This window comes from Eptatretus burgeri, chromosome 3, assembly GCF_056783735.1.
Source record: "Eptatretus burgeri isolate ZD-2024b chromosome 3, Ebu_testis_v1, whole genome shotgun sequence".
NCBI lineage: Eukaryota > Metazoa > Chordata > Myxini > Myxiniformes > Myxinidae > Eptatretus > Eptatretus burgeri.
In genome coordinates, this window is record NC_140963.1 from 133459930 (window position 1) to 133485542 (window position 25613).

At 47.7% G+C, this 25613-nt stretch overlaps 1 protein-coding gene across 2 annotated transcripts in view; it reads left to right on the top strand.

Annotated features, from left to right (window-relative positions):
* LOC147031009 (unconventional myosin-X-like) overlaps nt 1-25613 on the top strand; it is a 265336-nt gene that overhangs the window by 125686 nt on the left and 114037 nt on the right. For both annotated transcript variants that reach the window (XM_085875663.1, XM_085875664.1), the window contains 2 exons: nt 4445-4603; nt 10201-10388. In XM_085875663.1, the coding sequence (XP_085731789.1) occupies nt 4445-4603; nt 10201-10388 (347 nt within the window). The remainder of the gene's footprint in view (nt 1-4444; nt 4604-10200; nt 10389-25613) is intronic.

Below are 25613 nucleotides of genomic sequence, written 5' to 3' on the forward strand. Positions count from 1 at the left end.
AGCTTTTCTGCAGAATCCAATGCTGATATCTGCCCTCCTAATTACGTGAAGTGATGCACGCACACGGTGCAAAAACGGGATCTCTTAACTGCAGCCCCATTAGCTTGCTTCCAATTATGAACAAGGTCATGGAATCTACTGTTACTGCCACCGCCGAAAGTGGATGGAGGTTTCGTTTTCGCCCCTGTCTTTGTCTGCTTGCTTGTTTGTGAGCATCGACTGATTTGGATGAAACTTGGTGGACGAGTTGAGTATGTGATGCGGACAAATTTATTTGATTTTGGTGAAGATGTCGATCCGGATCCTGATTCGAGAGTTTTTTTTTTATTTTTAACTTGATTCTTCATAATTGTGAGATGGGGCCCAAAAAAAAAAAACCCAAATATAAACATGACATTTCAAAAAGTTTTAGGATGGATTCTGACAAAATTTGGTGGATAAGTTGGGCAGGTGACAAGAACAAGCTGATTAGATTTTGGTTGAGGTACGGATGCAGATCCGGTCCATCGGTGGGCTACAAAACGTAAACCGTTCAGCCTGGTGGAGGTATGCACTCCACCGAGTGCCGTTCTCGTTGCCGTTGACATCGAGTCCTTACGTTTCTCCAATGGCCTGATCTCATGACATCACTTCGGTTTCAGACCTTGGCATTCCACCTTGGACATGCTACTTTGACTCTCCCACCAATGGATGGAGATCTTCATTGTCCGACATGAGATCAGGGCCATCAATCTGCACATGTCTCGAGCATTTGATACAGTTGTGCAGCCCGTCTTCATCTCTAAACTCTCTGCTCATGGCATCCAAGGCCACCTCCTCTCATGGATCACTGACTCCCTCCACTCCTGTATTCAGCGTGTAGCTCTTAACGTCTGATGCCCTGGAAAAACTTGCCGATCCCTTTGATTGCACACACTGCCGTATCATTTCTCATCCTACAGACAGGCAGACAGCAGCCTCTTCCTTTTTCTGCAGACCTTGATAGAATCAGGAACTGGTCCAACACTTGGAATATGTCTTTCAACCCTGACAAATCCCACACACTCACCTTGTCTCTTCGAAAGCACCGTCTGGCGAACCTTCCCTTCTACTTCCGAAACAAACCACTTGAAGAGGTGAGGTCACTCGATCTTTTGGGCTTCACCATCAGCCATGATCGTTCTTGAGCAGACCATATTTTCAAGATGGCCAAAGCCAGCCGCTGACTAGGCATCCTTTGTCATCCAAGGTCTTTCCTTGGCCAGTTTCAACTGTTGACAACATACAAGGCCTTCATTCACAGATTGATGGAGTATTGCTCTTCCATTTGGGTTGGTGCTGCTGCCTCACTCCTTACCCTTCTTGATGCTGTGGGAAGGAAAGCCCTCAAATAAAGCTGTGTTTCGGCCTGTTGCTCTCACATCACAGACAGGTTGGTGGCCTCGCTGTATTATACTGCCTCCTTTTTTGGTCTTGCACCCTCTGCCATATCTTTTGGCTCTGTCTCTCCCAGGTTTCAGCAGGACTCGCAGGGTCTGCCAGTAACCCACTTCTTGTTGAACTCCCAAAATCCAGGCTCACTGCTCACCTCCCTCATTTGTTCCTCTTTCCTCTTGCCTGTGGAACCAACTTCCCCAGTTTGTTCAGTCCCATTCTTCCCTCCAGGACTTCAAGACACCTGCTCACCACTACTTCAGGTCATTCCCCATACATGCTCATGATCTTCTCTACCCCCAAATGACCCCATTGCCAAGTACTCCCCTTTTCCAGATTGTGATAATTTCCCTCCTTGCTCCCTCCCCCTGCTTTCCCATTCCTCTTTTAATGTTTCATTCAGCTTATGTGCAGTTTGTTCACTCCCATGTGTCCTTCTCCCTCTCCTCTTGATCTTACTTTCACCCTCACTTCTACTCTGCTGTTGGTGTTTCCTCCTTTCCCCTTTTCTCCCCTCCATTCTGCTTTTGCTCTTCAATGGACCTTGATCATTCTCAAGCCCCCCCCCCCAAATTAATCAATCTCCCTCACATCGATAGTATCACCTGTTGCTTCACCTGGATCAATATCTCTTGCATGGAAGGTGTCTGGTGGAAATACCAGTTTCATTATTATCGATATTGAGCATGTTCACACATTTGTGCTTTTGCACATTTTTCTTCCGAATCAAGTTTCGATGAGGAGTGAAGAGCCACGTCGAGGCGGCTCGTTCCGCCCGAAGCGTCCTTATTGATAGAGGACCCGGTGTTCTCCACACATTGTGTTCACTCTCTCTGAGCCCCGCACCGTGCAGGCAGGCGGTGCGCGGAATCTGTTGTGGCGCCATGCATTTGGCCGAGTAAACATGGGCATGTGGTTAAAAACGAGGCGAAACGAGTTTTGGGGCATCAATTAATTTCCTGTTTGTGTTGGAGAAAGCCACACGGTTGTAATTGGTAATCAACTTAATGTAGGCCCACGAGGGGCCTACGCTGCTGGCAATGCAAGCGAGTCGAGGCTCTGCTGACTCTGGCAGAGTGCACTCGGGGATCCATGATTGTGATAGTTTCATACAAACGGCAAATTTTCCTTCAACTATTCGGGCGTGGTATGCAATAGGATCTTTTATTCATTTAGTTTTGTCCTCCAAAAGTGATTTACAATCCTGGCACGGGCGGAACGTGCAAAAGCGTAATTTTCATTCGGCTTTAAAAAAAATAGAATAAAATCTCACTGTGCTGCCACGGTGGAAGTCGTGTTGAGCTCCACTGGGAGTTGCAGGATCACTGTGCCAGCTGGGCGAACTCATCAGCACTCCGCTGGTGGCCTCGCTGTATTATACCGCCTCCTTTTTGGTCTTGCACCCTCTGCCATATCTTTTGGCTCTGTCTCTCCCAGGTTTCTGCAGGAAACACAGGGTCTGCCAGTAACCCCACTTCTTGTTGAACTCCCAAAATCCAGGCTCACTGCTCACCTCCCTCATTTGTTCCTCTTTCCTCTTGCCTGTGGAACCAACTTCCCCAGTTTGTTCAGTCCCATTCTTCCCTCCAGGACTTCAAGACACCTGCTCACCATGACTTCAGGCCACGACTTCAGACCACCTGTCTGCTGGTATTGCATGTGATAAAAAAAAGTGTGCTAAACTACTGCCGTCTTTTAGCAAGGGATGGAAAGTTGAAGAACTCACTTTATAATCTATAACACAGACAAAAGGTATCATCTTGGTGGCTCGTTATTATCTGTAGTACTTTTCCTTTTCATTTCGTTGACCTATCATGTGCGCTGATGTTGCAGGTCGGAGGTGTTCTTGAGTGTTATTCTAAAAAAAGAAACACACACATGCTGAATGTTATCCTGAAACGTAGTGTCTCCATGCATTCTGTCCACCAAAATCTGTCTTCAGAATGAATCAATGGTATTGTGTGCAAACCCAGAAACGAAAGAACCATCTTGTGGTGGCAGAACGTTGTGTGCCTTGCGTTACGATTGTTGCTCTTCATCAACTTTGAACCGTGAGCGACGGGCCCTGAGCGAACGGACTCGGGAGACGAAGATTTTCTTTTTTGTATTACATTCCTGCCCGAGCCGCTGCAACAAAGCGTCATGTACGACGTGTTTACATTGTAGAAGTTTCCTGCACAGTCTCCTCTGTCATGAGTAGGGCTTAGGTTAGCAATTTTGCAAAGATTATTTACTTAACGAAGGGGCAAGGCGGCCTGCTGGGCGGAATGTCATTGCCACTGCGTGGGGACCGGTGAGGCTGCCGCTGCTGTCCTGGATGTCAGCAAGTGGTCGTGAATGGAATGTGTGTTTATTGGCTTAATAGCAACCACATGTGGCTGCTCGGACCGCAGTTTCTCGGAGCTGTTGCACCTCGTCTCGAACATTGCTTCCCGCACTGTGAGCGAGGAAACTTGCCCACGAGATCTGTTTGCACCATTTTCCAATTCAGTTGTTATCTCTGCAATTTAACGCCGGCCCGCGCAATGCATCAGACGGACTCCAGCCGAGTTGTTGGAGCACACCACTGTCTGCCGCCATCAATGATACCGGTTGATGCTCCATTTTATTTGACACCGATCTGAGTCACCAAAATAAAACCGCAGTTTGAAAAAATATATAATTTGTCTTCGGGTTTTTGGTTTTTTTTAGTCCATTGTGCATGGGAACCAATGGAAAATTGAGCCTACAACTGACCCGAAGTGAGATTGCTGAGTGATCTTGTCAGTTAAATATCTGACAATTGCCAACGTGCACTCATTCTCATATCTGAATGAGCATCATGGCAATGTTTCAAATATTTCTTCAATGTGGGCACTCGACTTGGGCAACCAGTTATTGTTTGGTATTGGAGTGGTAACCACTTAATGGGAGATTATTTATTGTTTATTTCTCTATTTTTCATTTTTTTGACGTCTTGTAACTGTCTGTTTCTAATGTCCCATCACCCCAACCCCTCCCTTTTGGACATGCTGCTTTTTTTATTCTTCAGGTATTCACTTTGCCGCGAGGGTCTTCTGGACGAGCGCGGGTGAGCGAGATGCACCCAGCAAGCATAAAGGGCGTCGAAGATATGAGCTGCTTAGTGGAGCTTCATGAAGGAGCAATCTTGCATAACCTGCATCTCCGCTATCAGCACGACTTGATTTATGTAAGCGCACCATAAGTTGTAGGACTTCGTCTCCACGTATCTTATGTAAACAGTTTAGCAGGACATGAGGTCCATTAAGACATTTCAGTCTCTCGTGTCCCCAATTGCTAAATTTCTTGAATCCAAAAAGTTCACTTCGAAAAGACATCCCGGTTGTGCAAATGGTATTTGCAGTTGCATCAATCAAGGTCATGCATTTCTTTTCTCTGTAAGTTGTTGTCACATCCATCACACACATGGACGACTCTTATACCGATGAATACAACCTCATTCACTATCTGCTACCCATGAGAAGAGTTTTATTCCACACGAGCAGGGATCCACATAAATTATGTGCAATGTAAAATGTGACTTCAAGTCTTCAACCCCCCCCCCCTTTTTTCCATCCAACCCCAAGTCCTCAAACCCCCTCCACACACCTCATCCTCACTTTCCCAACTCTCTGGCCTCACCTCCCCCTTTCTTCCCATTCTTCACATTACATGAGGATACACAGTTTGGCACAGGAAGAGACCATTTGGCCCACCATGCCTGTGTTGGTCCTGTTTCCGTTCGTAAAGAACAATGTTAAAAGTAAATAACGACGGAACATTAAATTCACAGGCTCTTCCCCCTTTCTTCCCATTCTTGACAACATTCATGTTCTTGCGCATTAAGAAAAATCTTAAAAGTAAATTAAACAAACGTGTTTCAACTCGGTCTCGCGAGATTCCATCATCTCGCAATCCTTCCATAAAAATATCAGTTAAGTTAGCTAAATTATAAAAAATATATATTTCATAATCATACAAGGTCAATGTGGAACTCCTCGGACAAAGACCTTTATCATGAAATGGGTTTTATTGTCCCTGGTTGAGTGGTTTAAGAGAATGTCGTTGGATAGACGGGAGAAACAAACAAACAAACAAACAAACAAACAAACACAGAATAAGCGTATTATTGTGTAGGATTCCATTGTGTTTTGTCTTCCAATCCAATGGTGAGCCACTTGATTTGTATTACCATTAATAAATCATCTTGATTATTAAAACATCCTTAACGTATTAAAATCGACATTTTTGATGATCGCTGATGACCTATCAGATTTGTCTGGTTTTCTTTGCATTAGGTTTCAATGAATCGCTAACGGATATAAGTTTCCTCATTTTATAACCTCCAACTTTTTTCAACATTGACCATTTGTCTCTTGTTATCTATGATTCAATTCCTGATTAAATGCCGCAGTATTTCTCCGACTTGCTCCTGTACACACTGGGTCTCATGAAATAGCTCGGCGTAATCGGACGGATAATAAGTAACTGCATTTGATATATCGAAGGATAGCCTCGAATTATGTACACTCACCTCTGAGCTGTCTTCTTCTTCTTTTTAAATCTGCTCTCATGACAAACTCAGATAATATTGATCCTTAGCTTCCAGTCCTCTCGATCAAGCATTGCTGTGTGCAGTTTCTCCATCTTCAACACATTGATGTAGTTGAGAGCCTGTCTGTCCCACTTAGGCCTTCCATATTTAGGTGTCCAAAGTACAAGATTGGAAGCAGGTTCCTTTTTTTTGCGGCAGTCGCAGTGCCCCAGCAATCCTGAGACGTCTTCTCCTAATTTTAAACCAACGGTCGTAGAAGAGAACCACAGACCTCTTTATTTGTCCAGTGTTCAGACCAAGGGATATTGAAAGCTGAACTGATAAGTTGAGTAAATCAAGTCCTTTGATTCAAATCCATCAAGTCCCTTCTCTTGGATCACAGTGAGGGTCCATACTTCATTTCCATAAAGCAAGACAATCTCAACTGGTGCCATGAACAGTCATTCCTTGATATGCCAAGAGAGCGTCGACTTCCATATTGTTGAAAGTTTGTTGCAAGCTCACCATGCTACAGCTTTTCTTTGATATCTTGAGCAGTTGTGTTAACCCAGCCACCAAGATATTTGATGTCATTGACCTCATGAGCTGTCTATCCTGGTTTAAAATCTCGACCCAGCGATTAGCTGCCATCTTGGTGTTTCTCTCGCAGGGTGAGTCATCAGTGTGCATGCCGTCCATCAAAAGGACATCCAACTGGAGGAACTGTCTTGGTGGATGTTAAACATTGCACGGTGGCTTTCGGGAAGAGCAGTCGGGTCATCACCTGCACCCTGAACAAATGACAAATTCCCGTCACATTCAGTCGAACATCAAGCCTGGTCAATTAGGTCGTGTAAGTTTTGGGGAAAAACCATTATCTGGCCAACACCTTCCATGGTGGGAATAATTGGGCCTATGAATACAAATGTGTATTCATAGGCCCAAGTATGTGTATGAAATCATATTACATGTATACGTACATGTACATTACAACTTTTATCCATAGCTTTAATTATTCCCATATTGCACGGGGTCAGCCGCAGTCAACGCAATCTCTGAATTTGGATGCCAGGGCAGCAGTCACAGTGTGTGGCATGTTGAGATCTCGTATCGAACATTATTGATGACTGACTTGATTGGGTATCGAGTAATTGAGACAGTTGTAACTAATTTACAATGAAGCAGCCAGCGTATGGTCAGCTTGATGGGGCAGTTAGCATTCGAGGCAGTTGCATCTCAATTACGTCAAAGGCAATTGTGAACCAGATGACGAAGTCGTATCAGAAGATGACGTTATAAGCTTGGTGCCATCACTGGTAACAATGTGGGGAGATTGTTGATATTATGAGCAATGGTGCTGAAGATTAGTTCTCTGCTGAGACAGTTTTTTCTTCTTTTTTTTTTTTGCATATTCTCTGTTTAATAACACTGAACAACAAATTTCAAAATTTTTTTTTTACTGGAGATGTGTAAAGTGATTAAGACTAATTTGGGTACGCTGATTTCAAAAATCATAACCGTTTTGCTGTATCACGTCAGGATTTTCAGGAACAGAAATATTCCCATTGCCTAGAAGTCAGGATTTCAATGAAATTTACATATGTCTTTAACATGTCTATTTCGTACAATTGTTGTTAACTTGTGTTATATTTCTTTCTTTCAGATAAAGATGAGTAGGCTTCCTGTACCAATCATCCTGACAACTTCTGTTATGTCTGTGGTTTGTATACCAAAAAAGATCAACAGCGAAGTATATCTACAGCAGTGAAAATGAAGGCCGCCTACTTTCACTACTTCGGGTGTAAGGTGGGGGACCAAGAACAGAGCTGGGCACCACACATCTGCTGCACAAGCTGTCACACAACCTTGACTCAGTGGTTGGTGGGCAAGCGCGCGAGCATGCCATTTGCGGTGCCCATGATATGGCGTGAGCCACAGAATCATCATGATTGTTATTTCTGCTGCACAAGCATCGCCGGCTTCAACAAGAAGAATAAAGGTCACATCAAGTACGCTGACTGCGTCTCTGCTCGTAAACATGTGCCTCATGATGACGAGAACCCCGTTCCAACACCTCCAGCTGATCAGAACATAGCTGTAAGCAGTGGTGAAGAGGATGGTGATGATGAACCTTTTGAACCCGACACTCAAGAATCACACCTTCTGAACCAGGGAGACTTAAATGATCTTGTAAGAGATCTCTCGCTGTCAAAGGCGAAGGCAGAGCTGCTTGGATCAAGGATGCAGCAGTGGAATCTACTTGAACCTAACACCAAGATATCCTTGTTCAGAGCACGTCACAGAGACATGGCTGAGTTCTTTGAGATGGAAGACACGATGACATTCTGCAGTGACATCAACGGTCTGTTGAAAGAACTTGGGTGTGATCACGATCCTGCAGACTGGCGCCTCTTCATCGACTCGGGGAAGAACAGCTTGAAGGCTGTTTTGCTCCACAATGGCAACGAGAAACCATCAGTCCCACTGGCTCACGCGTTCGGCATGACAGAGACCTATGAGACTATGCGGCAGCTGCTTGATTCCATCAAGTACAATGACTTCAACTGGCACATCTGCGGAGACTTGAAAGTGGTGGCGCTGTTGTTAGGGCTGCAGTCAGGCTACACGAAATACATGTGCTTCCTTTGTCTCTGGGATAGCAGAGACGACTAGAATCACTGGACGAAGAAAGATTGGGAAGAGCGAAAAGAGCATGTACCTGGTCGACACAACGTGAAGCATGTCGCCCTTGTCGACCCAGCCAAGGTTTTCCTTCCACCACTCCACATAAAGCTCGGCTTGATGAAAAGTTTTGTACGGGCAATGGATCTGAATGGGCGTGGGTTTTTATACCTCAAGGAAAAGTTTGGCAACACCTTGTCGGAGGCCAAGATCAAGGCTGGTGTCTTTGTTGGACCGCAAATCCGACAGATTATGAAGGACGAAACTTTTCCGACAACTCTAAACCCCAAAGAGCTGGCAGCGTGGAGGAGCTTCAAAGCTGTGACGGACAACTTCTTGGGGAACGAGCGCGCGGACAACTATGAAGAAATAGTGCAGCAGCTGCTGGAGTCCTTCAGCAAACTTGGCTCCAGGATGTCCCTGAAAATCCATTTCCTACACCAGCACCTGAACTTCTTCCCTGACAACTTGGGAGCAGTCTCGGACGAGCACGGCGAGCGATTCCACCAAGAGATTTCACTCATGGAGACGCGTTACCAAGGGCGGCACAACCCGAACATGATGGGCGATTTCTGCTGGTTCCTGCATCGTGAAACTGACACAGCGCAGCACAAACGCAAAGCCAAATGCCTAAAGCATTTTTAATTACATTCTAGTGGAGTTTTTCTGTAATTTCTATAATTTTGAAGCATTCATGATGAAATAAATGAATAAATGAATTTTTGTAAATTTCATTGAAATCCTGACTTCTAGGCAATGGGAATATTTCTGTTACTGAAAATCCTGACGTGATACAGCAAAACGGTTATGATTTTTGAAATCAGCGTACCCAAATTAGTCTAAATCACTTTACACATCTCCAGTAAAAATTTTTTGTTGTTCAGTGTAATTGGTTGACAAGCTTTGGGATTTTTGTTGAAACATCGTCGATTGAGTGCTTGAATTTTGTCGCATTGACGAGTCGGGGCAGAGGTGGAAGTGATTTTGCAGACACCACTCGAGCTGAGAACGAAATCGTGTTTATTCCCTTTCAAATTCCCCCTTTTTACCCTATCCCACGCACATCTCCCGAAGGGCCAAAAATAACTACAAACATTGCAGGGAGACTGCAAAGCAAATCGCTATTTGGAATAACTTGATATCCCATCCCAACCTTCGTACGTATGCTTTGTTTTGTAGTGCATGGCCGGCACTTGACCTCGACTGTACCTCCCTTAATAGCAGGGAAAAAAAAGAAAACTCACTTCCCTTTCCTGTTCAGATTAAACCAGGGCAAAGGGGCAATGTTGTGAACATCATGACTTTCTTTCCTGGTTCAAAAAAACTCCAAAGAACCATTTCATCTTGCATCTTATCTTCACAATCTGGACCTGAACTGGGTTCCAGTTAAGAACTACGACGGTCCTTTGTACCAATTTGGATCTTTTGCCCATCGGGTAATGTTCAAAGCAGTGCTTTCTGATACTATGATGAACCTCTTGGCATCGATTGGATGCTTGTTTTGAGACATGTCTGATGCTGGGTGGTATTTTTTGACCCCCCCCTCCCTCCCGTCCTCCGACCCACCGCAGACCTTCGTTGGTTCCATCCTCGCAGCAGTAAATCCATACAAAGTTCTCGATGGCTTGTACAAAGCCAATGTCATCCAGCAATATGAACAGAAACAGCTTGGCGAACTCCCACCGCACATCTTTGCCCTCGCCAGCGAAAGCTACCGTGGACTCTGGCGGCATCGTGAGAACCAATGTGTGCTCATCAGGTGCGTCGGAACGAAGCTTCTGTTGAATTAGAAAAATCTTCGTTGCGAGTTACTCTGCGCTTTAGAAAAATCTTCTGATGCAGAGAAAGTGCTCGAATACCGGTTGATGTGTATCGCCTCGCTTTGTGAAAGACTTGCACTCGCACGACACCGCACATCTGCCGCCGAGTACAAGTTTTAAAATGCTCTGTGTCGCAACACTTTGTTTAATCAGTCACTCATTGTGCAAACTTCGGTGTTTTGTTTATTAAGTTTTTCTCGTTAATTATTATTGAACAACATAACCACAAAACTTGCTAATAATAACCTTCAAAGGTTTCTTACTTTTTATATGACAAAATATACTCTTATACTCTGACTACAGTCACAATGTTTGTGCTTTTCGTTGCTGCTGTTTAGATTATGAGTTTGTAAGCGTGAACTGTCCTTTGTCCACACTCGCACACACTCTCGTGTGCACCCTGTGGCTGCTGGTTGCACCATTGGTTCGGGCCGCGGTTATGCCGCTGATGCAGTGCCCCTATTACCAGTCAACTGTTGCTCATTTTGCTGACCTCGGAAGGATTTCAGGCCGAGTCAACCCACCTGGTGTTAATTCAGTGGCCGACGGGACTCAAACTGAGGACCCTAGGATCCCAAGCCAACTACCCGAGCCGCAAACCAATGCCAGGCTTGTTCGTCCGTTATATCTCTGAAGCTGAGCGTCACCGAGCCCAATTAACACTAATGTAGTCTTACAGCGTTGCGCTGAGGTAGCACACTTACCTTTGAGTTGTCTAGCCTGGGATCGTTTCCCGCACATCCATTGGTTCTTCTCAGGAAGGACGTTGTATGGCATAGGGTACCTTTCCTCACTGGTAAGTTGGTGCATTATCACTGGTAGCCTGGGCAGATTCCAACCCGCTGCACTTGCCTACAAGGAGCACTGCATCAGTGGCACAACCTTGGAACTTAGAAAATGGTGCACACCTGTGGTCAAAACTCATAACTGACTCCTGGTCCGATATGCACACAAACTAACAAAATACTTATATTGGGACCTACATGGAAAACTGAGGCACAGGAGGTGGATCGGCTCAGTTGGTAATGTGTTAGCCACTGACCTGTCTGGTCATAGGTTATATGCCCTCTGGAGTTTAATCTTCCTTCTGTCATTGTGCAACACTAACAGTGAGTCCTGCATCTCAGAGCAGGTGGCCTTCACATGCAGACTCAACACCAGGCTGTTCTGTCTGTACATGGATTGTGGGTGGAATCTGTGAAATGATACCTTTCAAAAATAGTCGGCCATTGTCTGTCATTCCCTGTCTCAAGGTTACAATGGGATGTGTAAGTGGTGAATGGGATGTACATGTGAATTTATTGGTAAGATTGTGATTAGAAATAGCATGTTGATGATAAATAAGTCTGCTAATTGGGTTAATGGGCTGTGGATATGGAAAAGGCACAATGAGTCAAATGGCATTTTGTTCTGTCTAACTTCCATTGTCTCATGACTTGAAGCGAAAACGGGGTTAAGCAATTGGTTCACTTTGTCTGTCTGCAGACATCAGTTTATGATGGAGGAACAACTACGTTTAAATTGAATGTTATACATGTTGCTGCGGTTGAGCCTGGGGAGGAACTGCTGAAATCTATCTATTTGGGTTCTTCCCGACATCTTTGTTCTTTGTTCCAGTAACGGTTCTTTCGATAAAAAATTTACACAATTCTCTTTACTCATTCTAATTTTTGCTTTTTCTTCTCTTTCATCTCTTTTACTTTATATTTCTCTCTTTTGTTATTGATCTTTCGAGGGAGATGTGAATTATTGCAGAATTTTTTTTTTCTGTAAGGCCCACTTGGCTGCACCTGGATGGGTTTGAGGGTTGTGGAGTAGCGACTGAAACCTGAATCCTATCCAGGTTCCTTCTGATGACTCAATGTTTGCTCTTTACTTCTTCGGGTTCCTTCTTGGTCTTCTGTTTGAATATTTTGAGGAGCTTCCCAAGGCAGTGTTCTCGGGCCCCATATTATTCATAATCTTCATCAACGATCCCACTGACTCGGGAAAATCCTCTTTATCTCTTTGCTGATGACTCCACACTCTGCTGTGACATCTCTCATCCTTCTGACAGACAGGCAGCAGCCTCTTCCCTCTCTTCAGACCTTGACAAAATCACAAACTGGTCAAACACAATTTTCCTGATTTATCCATATTGTCCACCCTTTACATTCTCCCTTACCCCCCCCCCCCTGTTACTTGCATCTCTTGTTGTTTCCCCTTTCTCCTGCTGTTCCCTTTGTTATGCTGTGTCCTGATTTGTTCGATGTAATTGCTCTTCCACAAGCCTGAACCTTGTATAATTTTTTTTTAAATTTAAAAACACTGCCCCGACATTTGTGCATTCTTCAGGAACGTATCCTCCACGTATTCTGAATTTGTCCCGACGACGCATGCGCAGAGAGGAGTGAGAATTTGTTTTGACCCTGTCTGCCGATCTAGCAGTCAAACAGAATTGAAAATCATTCCAAACAGGAAACTTACTGCATCCAAAGATGTTATGAATAGTCCAGCAGCCATTTCTCATATGAGGCCAAATAAGGAAATTCGTTCAACACCCCCTACAGAAAAGGTTTGACTTGACAGGGTGGTAGAATAGACCCGATAGAACACCTCCAGGTAGTATGTGGTTTCAAATTGTAGTATCATTAAAATTCTACAGGCCATTATACATATCAAGGATACTTACCAAGAGGGTCACTGTGGGCGAGCAAAATTTAGGGGGAGGGGTAACGTAAACGTGAATATCTTTGTCGAGACTCAATCAATTTTCAATATTGAGGTATCATTGGCTTCCTATTATAATTCTCTATCAAAGTATGTACAGTTATTTGACAATGGCCTTTGCCATGGCATCACCAAAGCTAAAATATCACACCAATTCAAACTTTCTGACATTTTTAATTGTGTTCTCATATGACGGTGAACAGTGTTTCTCAATTACTACTGGTATGTATACATTTTGGAAATCAAACACCTAAGAAAGTATTGTTCTGCAGAAATTCATGTACATACAGAGGCACGCATAAAGAAAACTGCAACTGTAATTTTTTGCGTTCGTCTTTTACTAATGTATCGCAACACGGAAGCACATACATCAGAGCCGAGCATAATAGTTGTCTTTGGCAACACGGAAGCTACTTATTCATCATAGTGGATGATAGTAGTTATCATGGTCGACACTGAGAGCTGTGCATGACAACACAGAAGCACATTCGTGAGAGCGAATCATAATAGTTGTGCATGGTTGCACGGAAGCACATTCGTCAGAGCGGTTTGTAATATTTGTGTCTGGCAACAAGGAATCGCATTCGCCATGGAAGCATGAAGATGTCATCTGTTGTAACTTTTAGTCGGCGTCTTCTTCACCACTGGATTCAAAGATTGTTCTTGGATTTTCACAAGTTTCTTCGGCCATGCGTGCACATGCTTCTGTGCGAGGCTTGTGTCGGTTGCCTCAACATCATCGTGGGAGTCACAGTGGCCCATTCTGCTCAGCATGGTAATGAGCTGTTTTGACCTCGTCATATGGCGAACTGCAATTCCCAGGGCCACATTCTTGGGCATGTTAGTTCTAGCATGAGTCGCACAGTGTACAACATCCTGAGCAAGCATCAAAACAAGTCTTTCATCTGAGGAGTTGCTACATTCTGGTTCTGAAAACTCATCTTCATCTTCCTTTTCTGGTTTGGCAATAACCCAGTGTCGTAGCCAGTAATGACTGTCTGGTATCACAGATTTGGATTTTGTCAGGGTGAGACCCATGATATTAGGTGGTCGGACTGATATGCCTTGGCATTCATTGATCTCCGACTTGATGAGTTTCACAGTGCGGTACAGCAGACTCACCCTGTCGCAATCATCCATCGCTGTTGTGGGATGTTTTCTTGGTACACCCGTGGCTGTTGCGGTGTTACACTGATAGGCAGAGTTGATGACATCTTGAAGGGATATGGAGCTTGAGTACAAAAGCTCGGACTTACGAAGATCGTATGGCTTATGGAAGACAATGTCATCTCCAAAGTGTTTCTTTAGTCGAAGTTCGAGTCGCTGGGTAGTGTAGCTGTTGACTGCCACTCGCTGTCTGTGCAGAAAATGATTGTATCTGTCCAGAAGAATTGTCCTATCAAAGGCCTTCCCACCATTCAGGTCAGCAGAGATATCTTCAGCCAATTGCTTGAATGCCGTATCGTAACAAGTTTCTTGTCTCCCTTCATGGAAGCCAGCATACTGCAGATTAGCTTTGCTGATGTATGAGGCATGGCAAGCTCTGTAGTATCTCGCTTCTGCTGCCACTACATCGTCACTGACAGCACCAGTAGTCCGTAACATGTCCTCATCGCCCTTTGTGGTCGCTGCTTGCTCAATAGTTTCACAGGCTTGGAAAGTTCTGACCATGGTCATCTCCTTTACCCTTCTGTGTGTTTTCTTCTTGCAGAAGAGGCACATAGTCCAGTCAGTGGACGTTGACTGGGACCTGGATACCCTGGAGGTCTCCGTCAAACTTTTTTCAGATTGTGTGCCAATCTTAGATTCTTTTGCTGGTGTCGGTGTGAATGCAGATCTTCTCCTCTGCATGAAACGCAGGTTTTCTTTGCTTGTCCATTTTTCGTAGCAATTTGAGTGCAATTTAACATCTGCGGTTGCCAAACTGTCAAAATCTGATTTCAAACGTTCGTATACTTCATCTCGTCGGAGTTCCAGTGCTGCAACAAGTGTCTGGATAGAGGTATATCGGGCTTTCCTCAGTGTCTCGTTTGAGTCCATCTGACAAATTATGCACTTGTGAAAGTTAGTCAACTTCTGTCTCTTTACAGGCAGAAGTTGCACCACTGCCTGACTCTCTGAACTGGCCATTGCTTCAGTTGGCAAGTAGGATTCTTTCAGATGTTCAATCTGGAATGATACAGAAAAGCAACTTTGTTAACCCACAGCCTCTTTTACCATCATTATTAACACTAGTACGGGCCCGTAGGTGAGTGCCAGTATGTGCAGCCTCTCTCTCTCTCTCTCAAACCTCGAAAAGGCACATCCGCGGGTCCTCAACAATATTCCTGGCAAGTTTTAATCGTGCAAAAGAAATAATAAAAAATAAATAAATAAACATTAATTGTGATGTCATTCGTGACGTCATAGCTCCGTGTCCTGTCATTTGTCGACAGATAAATGGCCGTAACTTGCGAACCGCTCGTCCGATTAATATCAAACCTTGAAAAGCACATCCGCGGGGCCCCGGCAATATTCCTGGCAAGTTTCAATCAGATCGGACCGTCGATCGTGCAAAAAAAAAAATAAAAAGAATAAATAAATAAACATTAATTGTGACGTCATTCGTGATGTCATATCACTGTGTCTTGTCATTGGTCGACAGATAAATGGCCGTAACTTGGGAACCGCTTGTCCGATTCATATCAAACCTTGAAAAGGCACATCCGCGGGTCCCCGGCAATATTCCTGGCAAGTTTCAATCAGATCGGACTGGTGGTTGTCGAGAAACGGCGGTCGCAGACAGACAGACAGACACACACAGAGATTGCTGGAATTACAGATAGATGACATTTTAAAACTTTATTTTTGTAATTATCTAGTCCATAAGAATTTCATAAAAAATAGACGAACACAGCATTTTTTTAGTCCAGAAGCATGAACCTGTGAAAAATTAAATTGTTCAACACCCACTACAGAAAAGTTTGACTTGACAACTTAGTATGCTCTAAAAGATGCCTAAAATCTTACTGCTAATATCAGTGTCATGGTGAGAACATGGGAACTGTTAACCTGAAAGGTTGTGGGTCGGTCCACAAACCGGAAATGGAAAGTGTGTGAGGAATGAGTGAAGGACAGTGGGCCCAAGTGTGCGAGTGGAGCGAATGTGGTATGCATGGTGCGAATGACTGGTTGGGGGAGGAGTGATTCCCACCCAAAAAAGCTCATAATATTTGATTTGTTTGTGATTTTTACCTCTTGTGGTTGTGCAGTTGAATGAATATCGACATTTCTGTAGATACTCTGATAGAGAATTATAATAGGAAGCCAATGATACCTCAATATTGAAAAGTGGTTGAGTCTCGACAAAGATATTCACGTTTACGTTACCCCTCCCCTAAATTTTGCTAACCCACAATGACCCTCTTGGTAAGTACCCTTGCTATGTATAATGGCCTGTAGAATTTTAATGATACCACAATTTGAAACCACGTACTACCTGGAGGTGTTCTATAGGGTCGATTCTACCACCCTGTCAAGTCAAACCTTTTCTGTAGGGAGTGTTGAACGATTTCATTTTTTTCAGGTCCTTGCTCATGAACTAGAAGTACACAAACACCAGGCACGAATAACTAATGTACGTGTTTAATAAGGTGGTGTAAAAGACACTGCATCAACGGCGGTAAACTTCCGGAATTCTTTTTCAACAACGTTTAAAATCATTATTTTATTTCTATTGAATAATACACTTGAACAATGAAGAACACAAATCACCTTATTAGCACTTTCAAACCCCTTCCATTCAGCAGTACTCGGACAAAACATTACAACATTTTACATCATCTTGACCAAAGAAATTTGCTGCTCGCAGACCCTGCGAATGTCCTGTTTTCTCTCAAGACTGCTTGGGGTGAAGTGTTCAAAGAACTCTCGAGTTCGTCATATCTCTATTATAATACCAAGCTTGCACACTAAAAACTCGGCTCGCCGTCACACGATCCCAATGAAATTGTTGTGGCACTTGGCGGATATGCCGACAATGTTTGGGAAGTCTTGGCGTTCCATAGTACCACTTGCATTTTGCACAATGCGTATTTTTGTCATTCCCCGTGTACGGTCTGTAATCTGCTACCAGTGATGTTGTACTGCTATCCCATGCATGTGCACGGGTATCGCTAGTTTTTCTTATTAGCGTGAGCATCTTCATTTGTCATAAACCATACAGAACGTTTAATCTTGTGACAAGACCAGTACAATGCTTGAACATTCATAGATATATATATATATATATATATATATATATATATATATATATATATATATATATATATATATATATATATATATATATATATATATATATATATTGTTGCGGATTCGCGCCCGCCGGCGTGCGGACGGCCACGTAACTCGAATCGCGGCACGTCGCCCACCGGACGGACAATCCAGTCGTGACCCTCTCGGACTAACGCCGGGAACCAGTCACGGGTGGACCTTTCGGTCTCACCGCGATCGAGCCAATCAGCCCCCGCGTGGGATAGGGTTGCTCGCCAAATTCGACCTACCTAAGTACCCACGCGGAGGGTAGACCGGGCGATCGCACCTCGCCGCAGGTCGACTTCGGACACGGGCCACTTAAGCGACCCGTTCCGTACTATCAGAATAACCGAGCGGTGTTATCGTCGACCTCGACGGTTCGATTAATTATCGGGCGTATTCAGCCCACTACCAACCCTTTACGTGAAGCAAGATGAGGATTCAATGGAGGAAAAGACGAAGCGAAGCGGGAGAACAGTTCAACAATAAAGCACATTTATTCGCGGCACACGGGAAGCACACAAATACAATTCCACCAAAAGCACACAAAAAAAGAAAACACAATTCCATTTAAACAAAAAGCAAATATAAAAGCGAAGACAATGCAGAGCTAATACCGACTACCGAGCACACGGCAACACTTATACAATTCTACTCCACAGACGGCGCCGACAACACATACCCAAAACCAAGGAAAGAATACCCTCAAGGATGAGGCGGGCCTGAGGCCGAGACCGGGTCGCGCCTACCCGTCTGGTGATGAGACGCGGAGCGGCGATGGCGCCGCAACCCGCGGGCCTCGTGGACGGTGTCTGGTAGGGGGTGGGAACGGGGCCCCCTTGGTCGCACTATCTCAGCGCGGGGGGAAACAGGAGGGGGTTGCTGATGCTCGGGGTATAGAGGATCTTTATTATCCCTGGTGTGCGTCTCCACCTCGGCCAGGTCGCGCTGCCGGCCTTCCTCGGGCGTGCAGCTCCCGGCACCGTCGCGAGCACCCCCTCGTCTGCCTTCGCCGCTGCCGCCTCTCCGCCTCTGGACTCTCCACCCTGGACTCTTCTTTGGGCTCTCCTCGTTCGACTCTCTTCAGCTTCTCCAGCTACTGCAGGCTTCGGGCTCCAGACTTCCACACGGCTCTGACTGACGAACATGGTCCTTTTATCCCCCCGTAGCTTTGCCTTTGACCCCCTCCCTTTGACCTTTCACCTCGCTCCCCATTGGCCCGAGAAAAAGTGGGCGTGAAGGCTTTTTGATCCACAAATTTGCATATATCGATCGTTCTGGAGGCGGGGCCAAATCGCCCCTTGCTCACCGATTGGACGGCAAAAAGTGGGCGTGTGTCGTTTTTGATCCGTTTTTGAAGCACAAAATCCGTGATTTTGTACACGCTGTTCAACGTGCGCCCTGCACGAGTCCAACACCGGTACCCACAGCGGGGCAAGAACGGTGGCGATGCTACGGTTGCGAGGTGTGACGTGAAGGTCGTGGCGGTTGTGGTGAAGCGGTGTTGTGGTTGGTGGTTGATGTTGTTGTTGTGGTGGTAATCATGGCGGTTGGTCCAAAATAAAGATAGTAAAAGAAAAACGGCTATCCTGAAGAGTCGCAGCACGTATAAATGACATGTATTCCCACTAGACAACGGGTTTGGGCCTAACTACACATATACTTGCCGAGATACCTCACCTAAGGGACCTGAATGGTGGTTTGCGAATTTGGTAACCACAACACTACCCCCTCCCCTTTTTACAGACTCGTCCCGAGTCGTCAAATTTTCGTGTACCATCATGTGTAGTTTTCCCCTAGTACATTTTACCTACGGATCCCTGAGTGCGACATTCATGGTATTCGTGTCCCCAAAATAAATAACCTGAGGGCTGCGTAACTACCTAAACAAACTCACTCACACGGACGACTTAAATAAAATTGCCGGCGCTAAGACATACATGCCGGGGGCGCACTCATATTTACAGTACATCTTACCTTAACTTACAAATTTTACACTAAACCATGGCCCAGGATCATTGAACTCTGCAAAAGAAAAGCAGTTAGCAGGGAGCCAGGCTGCCCGCATGCAGTCTCTGGCTCAAACAATGCAGGTGACAGGGAACGTGGCTGGCTGCTCACACGCAGTCCAAGGCCTTCCCTTTTGAACTGAACGCAGTGAACCACAACGGTGCATGGGCTGCACAAACGTAGTCTCCGTGCCAGCTCAAGCGGCACACGCAATGAACACAACGAATGGATGCATGGACACAAACACGGTGCACGGGCCGCCACTGCAGGCCCGTGTTGTAGCTGCCAACAGGGCAGTTCTTGCAGCTTGCAAACTGTTGCTTTTACGGATCCTGGCGCACATGGAAATGAACAGGGGGGGCAAAGCAAAAATTGAACGGGGCTGGTGAACGTGGGCAGTGGGCATGGCATGGCAAAGGCAGCAGGCAAACACAGCCCGCAGAAGAAGGCCGCTGCAGGCAAACACAGCCGGCAGACGAACTGGCCGGCACAGGCCTCGAAGAAAAACAGCCAGCAGATGAACTGGCCGGCACAGGCCTTGAAGAAAAACAGCCAGCAGATGAACTGGCCGGCACAGGCCTTGCAGCAACACAACAGCTGCTGATGAAGTTGGCCGGCCTCCGCCTCGAAGAAAAACATGGCCAGCCGATGAAGTTGGCCAGCCTTTGCCGTTCAGTGGAGGTTGGTGGAGGGAGTGCGGTGGTGCTGGCCACTTGGAAGGCGGGCTCGGACCTACCTACCTGTCTCCCTCCCACCTATCGCCTTTGCCTGTCACTGTACATACCCACTCCCTTAATTTGTCAAACCCCAATTTAGCCCCAACTTATTTTATTTGTTGTTTTTATTTTTACTCCCCCACTATAAATCGTCCCCTAACCCCCTTTATCGTCCTTGTTCGGCTAACCTATCCTGTCACCTAGCCTACTCCCAACCCCTACGTTCCCTTCCCGGAGGGGAATAAGGGAGAGCTAGCGTCCTGTGTCGAGGCCCAACGAAGCCTCAGAATGGCCTCCCCAGAGTTCGGCGATCTAACCCAAAGTGGGTCCAGCGGCCCACAACGACAGCGAGGGGATGGATGGTGCGGAGGGGTACATCTCCTAATCTACCCTATCCATTTAACTGCTAAACTACCCCGGGGCTTTCAACAAGCGCCTCTCGCTTAAACTATTGGTTCTAACAACCCAGATTCCCGTCGCCTGTGTTGGTGTCCTCACAATTTCGGGCCTCGCCCCCCAATTTTCTCTCCGTGCCCTCACACGGTCTCCTGGCTGGGACACGTGGCTCCCTTTGGCAGGCACGACCCTCTGCCGAATCTCCGACGATGGCACCCCCGAGCACTACACTGCCTCCGAGCCTACCAGCTCCCTAACACCGGGGAGTGCCCCCCATGGCACCTCCCCTGAAACGCACACGTGGCAGGCCGGCCTCCCGGGCCCCTTTCCGAGGGTCACCCGTGCCCACAACGCTGCCCACGCGGCCAATGGCGCTCCGGGCCCCCGCACCAAGCAGGCGCACCCGTGCCCACTACTCTATCCCGGCCCCCCATGGGCCCATGGCCTACCGCGGCCGACTAGCCTGGTGCCCGGGGTACCCACTCAGCGATACTCACCTTTCGCAGCCACGCTCCCAAGTCCGTCAACAGGGCTCCTGCACCCCTCCAAATGGGTCTCGAGCCTACTTTCCCACCAACAGCAAAACGACCTCCATTTTTCAATTTGACTAACCCAACTAACTCACTTTATACTGACCCCGGGGTCCCTTGGGCGGGAGTCACTCCTCCCCCCAATCACTCATCGCACCATGCATTCCCCATTCGCTCCATACACACAGACCCGCTGGCCTCACTCACTCAACATGTACACGTACTCACCTCACAACCCACCACTTCAACACACACACCGCTGAACTCTGCCATCCTTCTAACTATTTCCCCTAACTAACTCGTGCTCCCACGTCGTCCCTTAAACTAGTAGCACGTTCCATTTAACACTACGTAGCTAAGCTACGTCCCCTCTACACATTCACAAGTCTGTCACTGTCTCCAAATCAATCATTTTATTTCCCAACCTAAATCTGGCTACAATCCCTCTAACTAATCCATTCCACGGACTCCATGAGGACTTATCCCTGCCCCATGAAGTCGGTCTAGCTAAGCTAACCCTTCCCCCTAACTAGTTTCCATCCTGTGCCCAGGTAAGGGGGTCTTCCACCCCTTGCCCAGGAATCCTGTGCACCCGAAAGTGAGGCTTGCTGTTTTTTTTTTTTTCATGCGCAGCACCTGCGCGGCAACTCGCGCACTTTACACCTGCCTGTGACGTCATGCAGCTGCACGTGTTCCTCGTCCCTCCTTGGACGGTGCCATCCGGCAGAGATACCCCTCCTGCCGGATTCCAACCCCACGTGCAGCCATGACGTCACCGTGCGCAGAAAAAAAAACAAGCCCCACGTCTCGAGGGGTTCCCCACGTGAACACATGTGCTTTGCCCGTTGGAGCTTAACACACACAATCGCGTGGAGAACCCGTCCGGTCCAAATCCATTTACCTGCCTAAACTTTGTCCGTCCGCGGGATCGGCAAATCCACCGCGTGCGTTTCCGGAACCGGGACTTCACTCTCGCAAGCGAGCACGTGGTGGTCTCGTGCGTTGCACAGCACGAACCGCGTGCTCACTGCTGGGTGAACCCGGCACGGTCCCCGAAACAGCTACAGCCGCTACACGGCTTTCTCTCCTCTGTCGCCGTCTCCGTCTCCATTCCACACACGCATACCTGCGTGTTACGACGCACACAGTCCACACCATTAAACTCACCCCGGGAGACGCGGCTGTGTGCTCCCGCATGCCAACCGACATCTCCCTCACATACCGCTCTCTCACACACACGGTCTCCCTGGCACACAGCGACCTTGCACACGGCCGTTCACTCACTCGTGCGGGGGCACTCACCCGCGGTTCCTCACTCGCACTCCGTGCCTCATCCACACACGCGGGGGCACTCACCCGCGGTGCCTCATCCACACACCGTCCCTCGTCCACACACGGCGTGCTGGGAAGCACGTACTCCGGCACCATCGCCACCACACCACTCACACGTGGTGCCTCATTCATACTGGCCGTTTCATCCACACACACGGCCTCTCTCACACACGGTGCCTCATCCACACACGGCGTGCTGGGAAGCACGCACTCCGGCACCATCGCCACCACACCACTCACACACGGGGTCGCTTCCACACACGGGGACGCACTCACACCTTGCACCACACACACAGGGACAACCACACTGGGGATTTGTGTCCCCACAAGGGTCTCTGGGGCCTCTACACCCCCCAAGCTCTCCGTGCACCCGTCCACAGCACTCCTCCCCTCGACCTCGCAAAGCACGACCGAGCTCACCTGGTCGTGACTCGCCTCAAGGGGGCATACTCCCTCCCCTTGTTCCTGGGGGAGGCCATCCAGGTGCTCGCACTGGGTCTCTACACGCTCCGCGAGCTCACCCCCTTTATCCTCCACTACCTCCGTGTGTGTGTGTGCGTCACTTACCCCGTCCAATTCACCCTCTATCTCCCGTGTCTCAACTATTATTATTTCCTTTGTCGTCACCTCGTGTCTCGTCTCATACGTTTTGGTCTCCCCATTTAATTTTTCCCTTTTGGTCACCGTCGATTCCTCTGTCACGACCCTCGCCCAACACGCCCCCCGAATTATTTTTTTACCCGCCTCCACCGCGGGCCTGTCAGCCGTTGCACCCCCTTCCAGCTCGTTTGCTTCCACACGTGGAGTCGCCATTCTCAGCTCCCCGGTCACGGCCTTCATGCCCGCCTGCAGGCATCGGCCCATGTTCTGCGTCTCACCCCGTAGTTCTTTCATTTCTTTTTTTATTTGCTTGCCCATGCTTTTCATTTCGTTTATAAATTCATTTGTGTTTGTATCCATCTTTTCGTTCATTTGTTGTGTATTCGCATCCATCGTCGTTTTCACTTCATTCATTTGCTTGTTCATGTCTTTCATTTCGTTTTTTATTTCATTTGTCATTGCCGCCAGCATGGCGCATAGCTGGGCCACGTCGGGTGCGCTTGAGTGAGCCGTTTCGGCAGGGGTTGGGGAAGGGTCTTGGTGGAGAGGGGGGAGGGAGGTGTCATACACCGCGGCCGCTGTCGCACCCACCTCGGGCCCTGGGTTCAGTTGGGCGAGTCCGTGTTCCTGCACAATCAACATTTCCTGCACGGGGATTCCATCCTGGACCATGGATTCTACATTACTACACATATACATTTCTAATACCCCCGGCTCCCGCTCGCCTTGAGACGCCATCTTGCTTCTCGTGAAGGGTTAATTTAACTCGCTCGTAATTTGGAGGGAATCGGGGGTCGCTTCTCTCACCCCTGGACCGATTCCCGTGAATTTAGCCGGAGACAGGAGAGCCCGTTTTCCTGTTCTCCGATACCAGTGCCGCAAGGAGGGCGATGAATTTGTATCCCACTCCTGATACCAGTGTTGCGGATTCGCGCCCGCCGGCGTGCGGACGGCCACGTAACTCGAATCGCGGCACGTCGCCCACCGGACGGACAATCCAGTCGTGACCCTCTCGGACTAACGCCGGGAACCAGTCACGGGTGGACCTTTCGGTCTCACCGCGATCGAGCCAATCAGCCCCCGCGTGGGATAGGGTTGCTCGCCAAATTCGACCTACCTAAGTACCCACGCGGAGGGTAGACCGGGCGATCGCACCTCGCCGCAGGTCGACTTCGGACACGGGCCACTTAAGCGACCCGTTCCGTACTATCAGAATAACCGAGCGGTGTTATCGTCGACCTCGACGGTTCGATTAATTATCGGGCGTATTCAGCCCACTACCAACCCTTTACGTGAAGCAAGATGAGGATTCAATGGAGGAAAAGACGAAGCGAAGCGGGAGAACAGTTCAACAATAAAGCACATTTATTCGCGGCACACGGGAAGCACACAAATACAATTCCACCAAAAGCACACAAAAAAAGAAAACACAATTCCATTTAAACAAAAAGCAAATATAAAAGCGAAGACAATGCAGAGCTAATACCGACTACCGAGCACACGGCAACACTTATACAATTCTACTCCACAGACGGCGCCGACAACACATACCCAAAACCAAGGAAAGAATACCCTCAAGGATGAGGCGGGCCTGAGGCCGAGACCGGGTCGCGCCTACCCGTCTGGTGATGAGACGCGGAGCGGCGATGGCGCCGCAACCCGCGGGCCTCGTGGACGGTGTCTGGTAGGGGGTGGGAACGGGGCCCCCTTGGTCGCACTATCTCAGCGCGGGGGGAAACAGGAGGGGGTTGCTGATGCTCGGGGTATAGAGGATCTTTATTATCCCTGGTGTGCGTCTCCACCTCGGCCAGGTCGCGCTGCCGGCCTTCCTCGGGCGTGCAGCTCCCGGCACCGTCGCGAGCACCCCCTCGTCTGCCTTCGCCGCTGCCGCCTCTCCGCCTCTGGACTCTCCACCCTGGACTCTTCTTTGGGCTCTCCTCGTTCGACTCTCTTCAGCTTCTCCAGCTACTGCAGGCTTCGGGCTCCAGACTTCCACACGGCTCTGACTGACGAACATGGTCCTTTTATCCCCCCGTAGCTTCGCCTTTGACCCCCTCCCTTTGACCTTTCACCTCGCTCCCCATTGGCCCGAGAAAAAGTGGGCGTGAAGGCTTTTTGATCCACAAATTTGCATATATCGATCGTTCTGGAGGCGGGGCCAAATCGCCCCTCGCTCACCGATTGGACGGCAAAAAGTGGGCGTGTGTCGTTTTTGATCCGTTTTTGAAGCACAAAATCCGTGATTTTGTACACGCTGTTCAACGTGCGCCCTGCACGAGTCCAACACCGGTACCCACAGCGGGGCAAGAACGGTGGCGATGCTACGGTTGCGAGGTGTGACGTGAAGGTCGTGGCGGTTGTGGTGAAGCGGTGTTGTGGTTGGTGGTTGATGTTGTGGTTGTGGTGGTAATCATGGCGGTTGGTCCAAAATAAAGATAGTAAAAGAAAAACGGCTATCCTGAAGAGTCGCAGCACGTATAAATGACATGTATTCCCACTAGACAACGGGTTTGGGCCTAACTACACATATACTTGCCGAGATACCTCACCTAAGGGACCTGAATGGTGGTTTGCG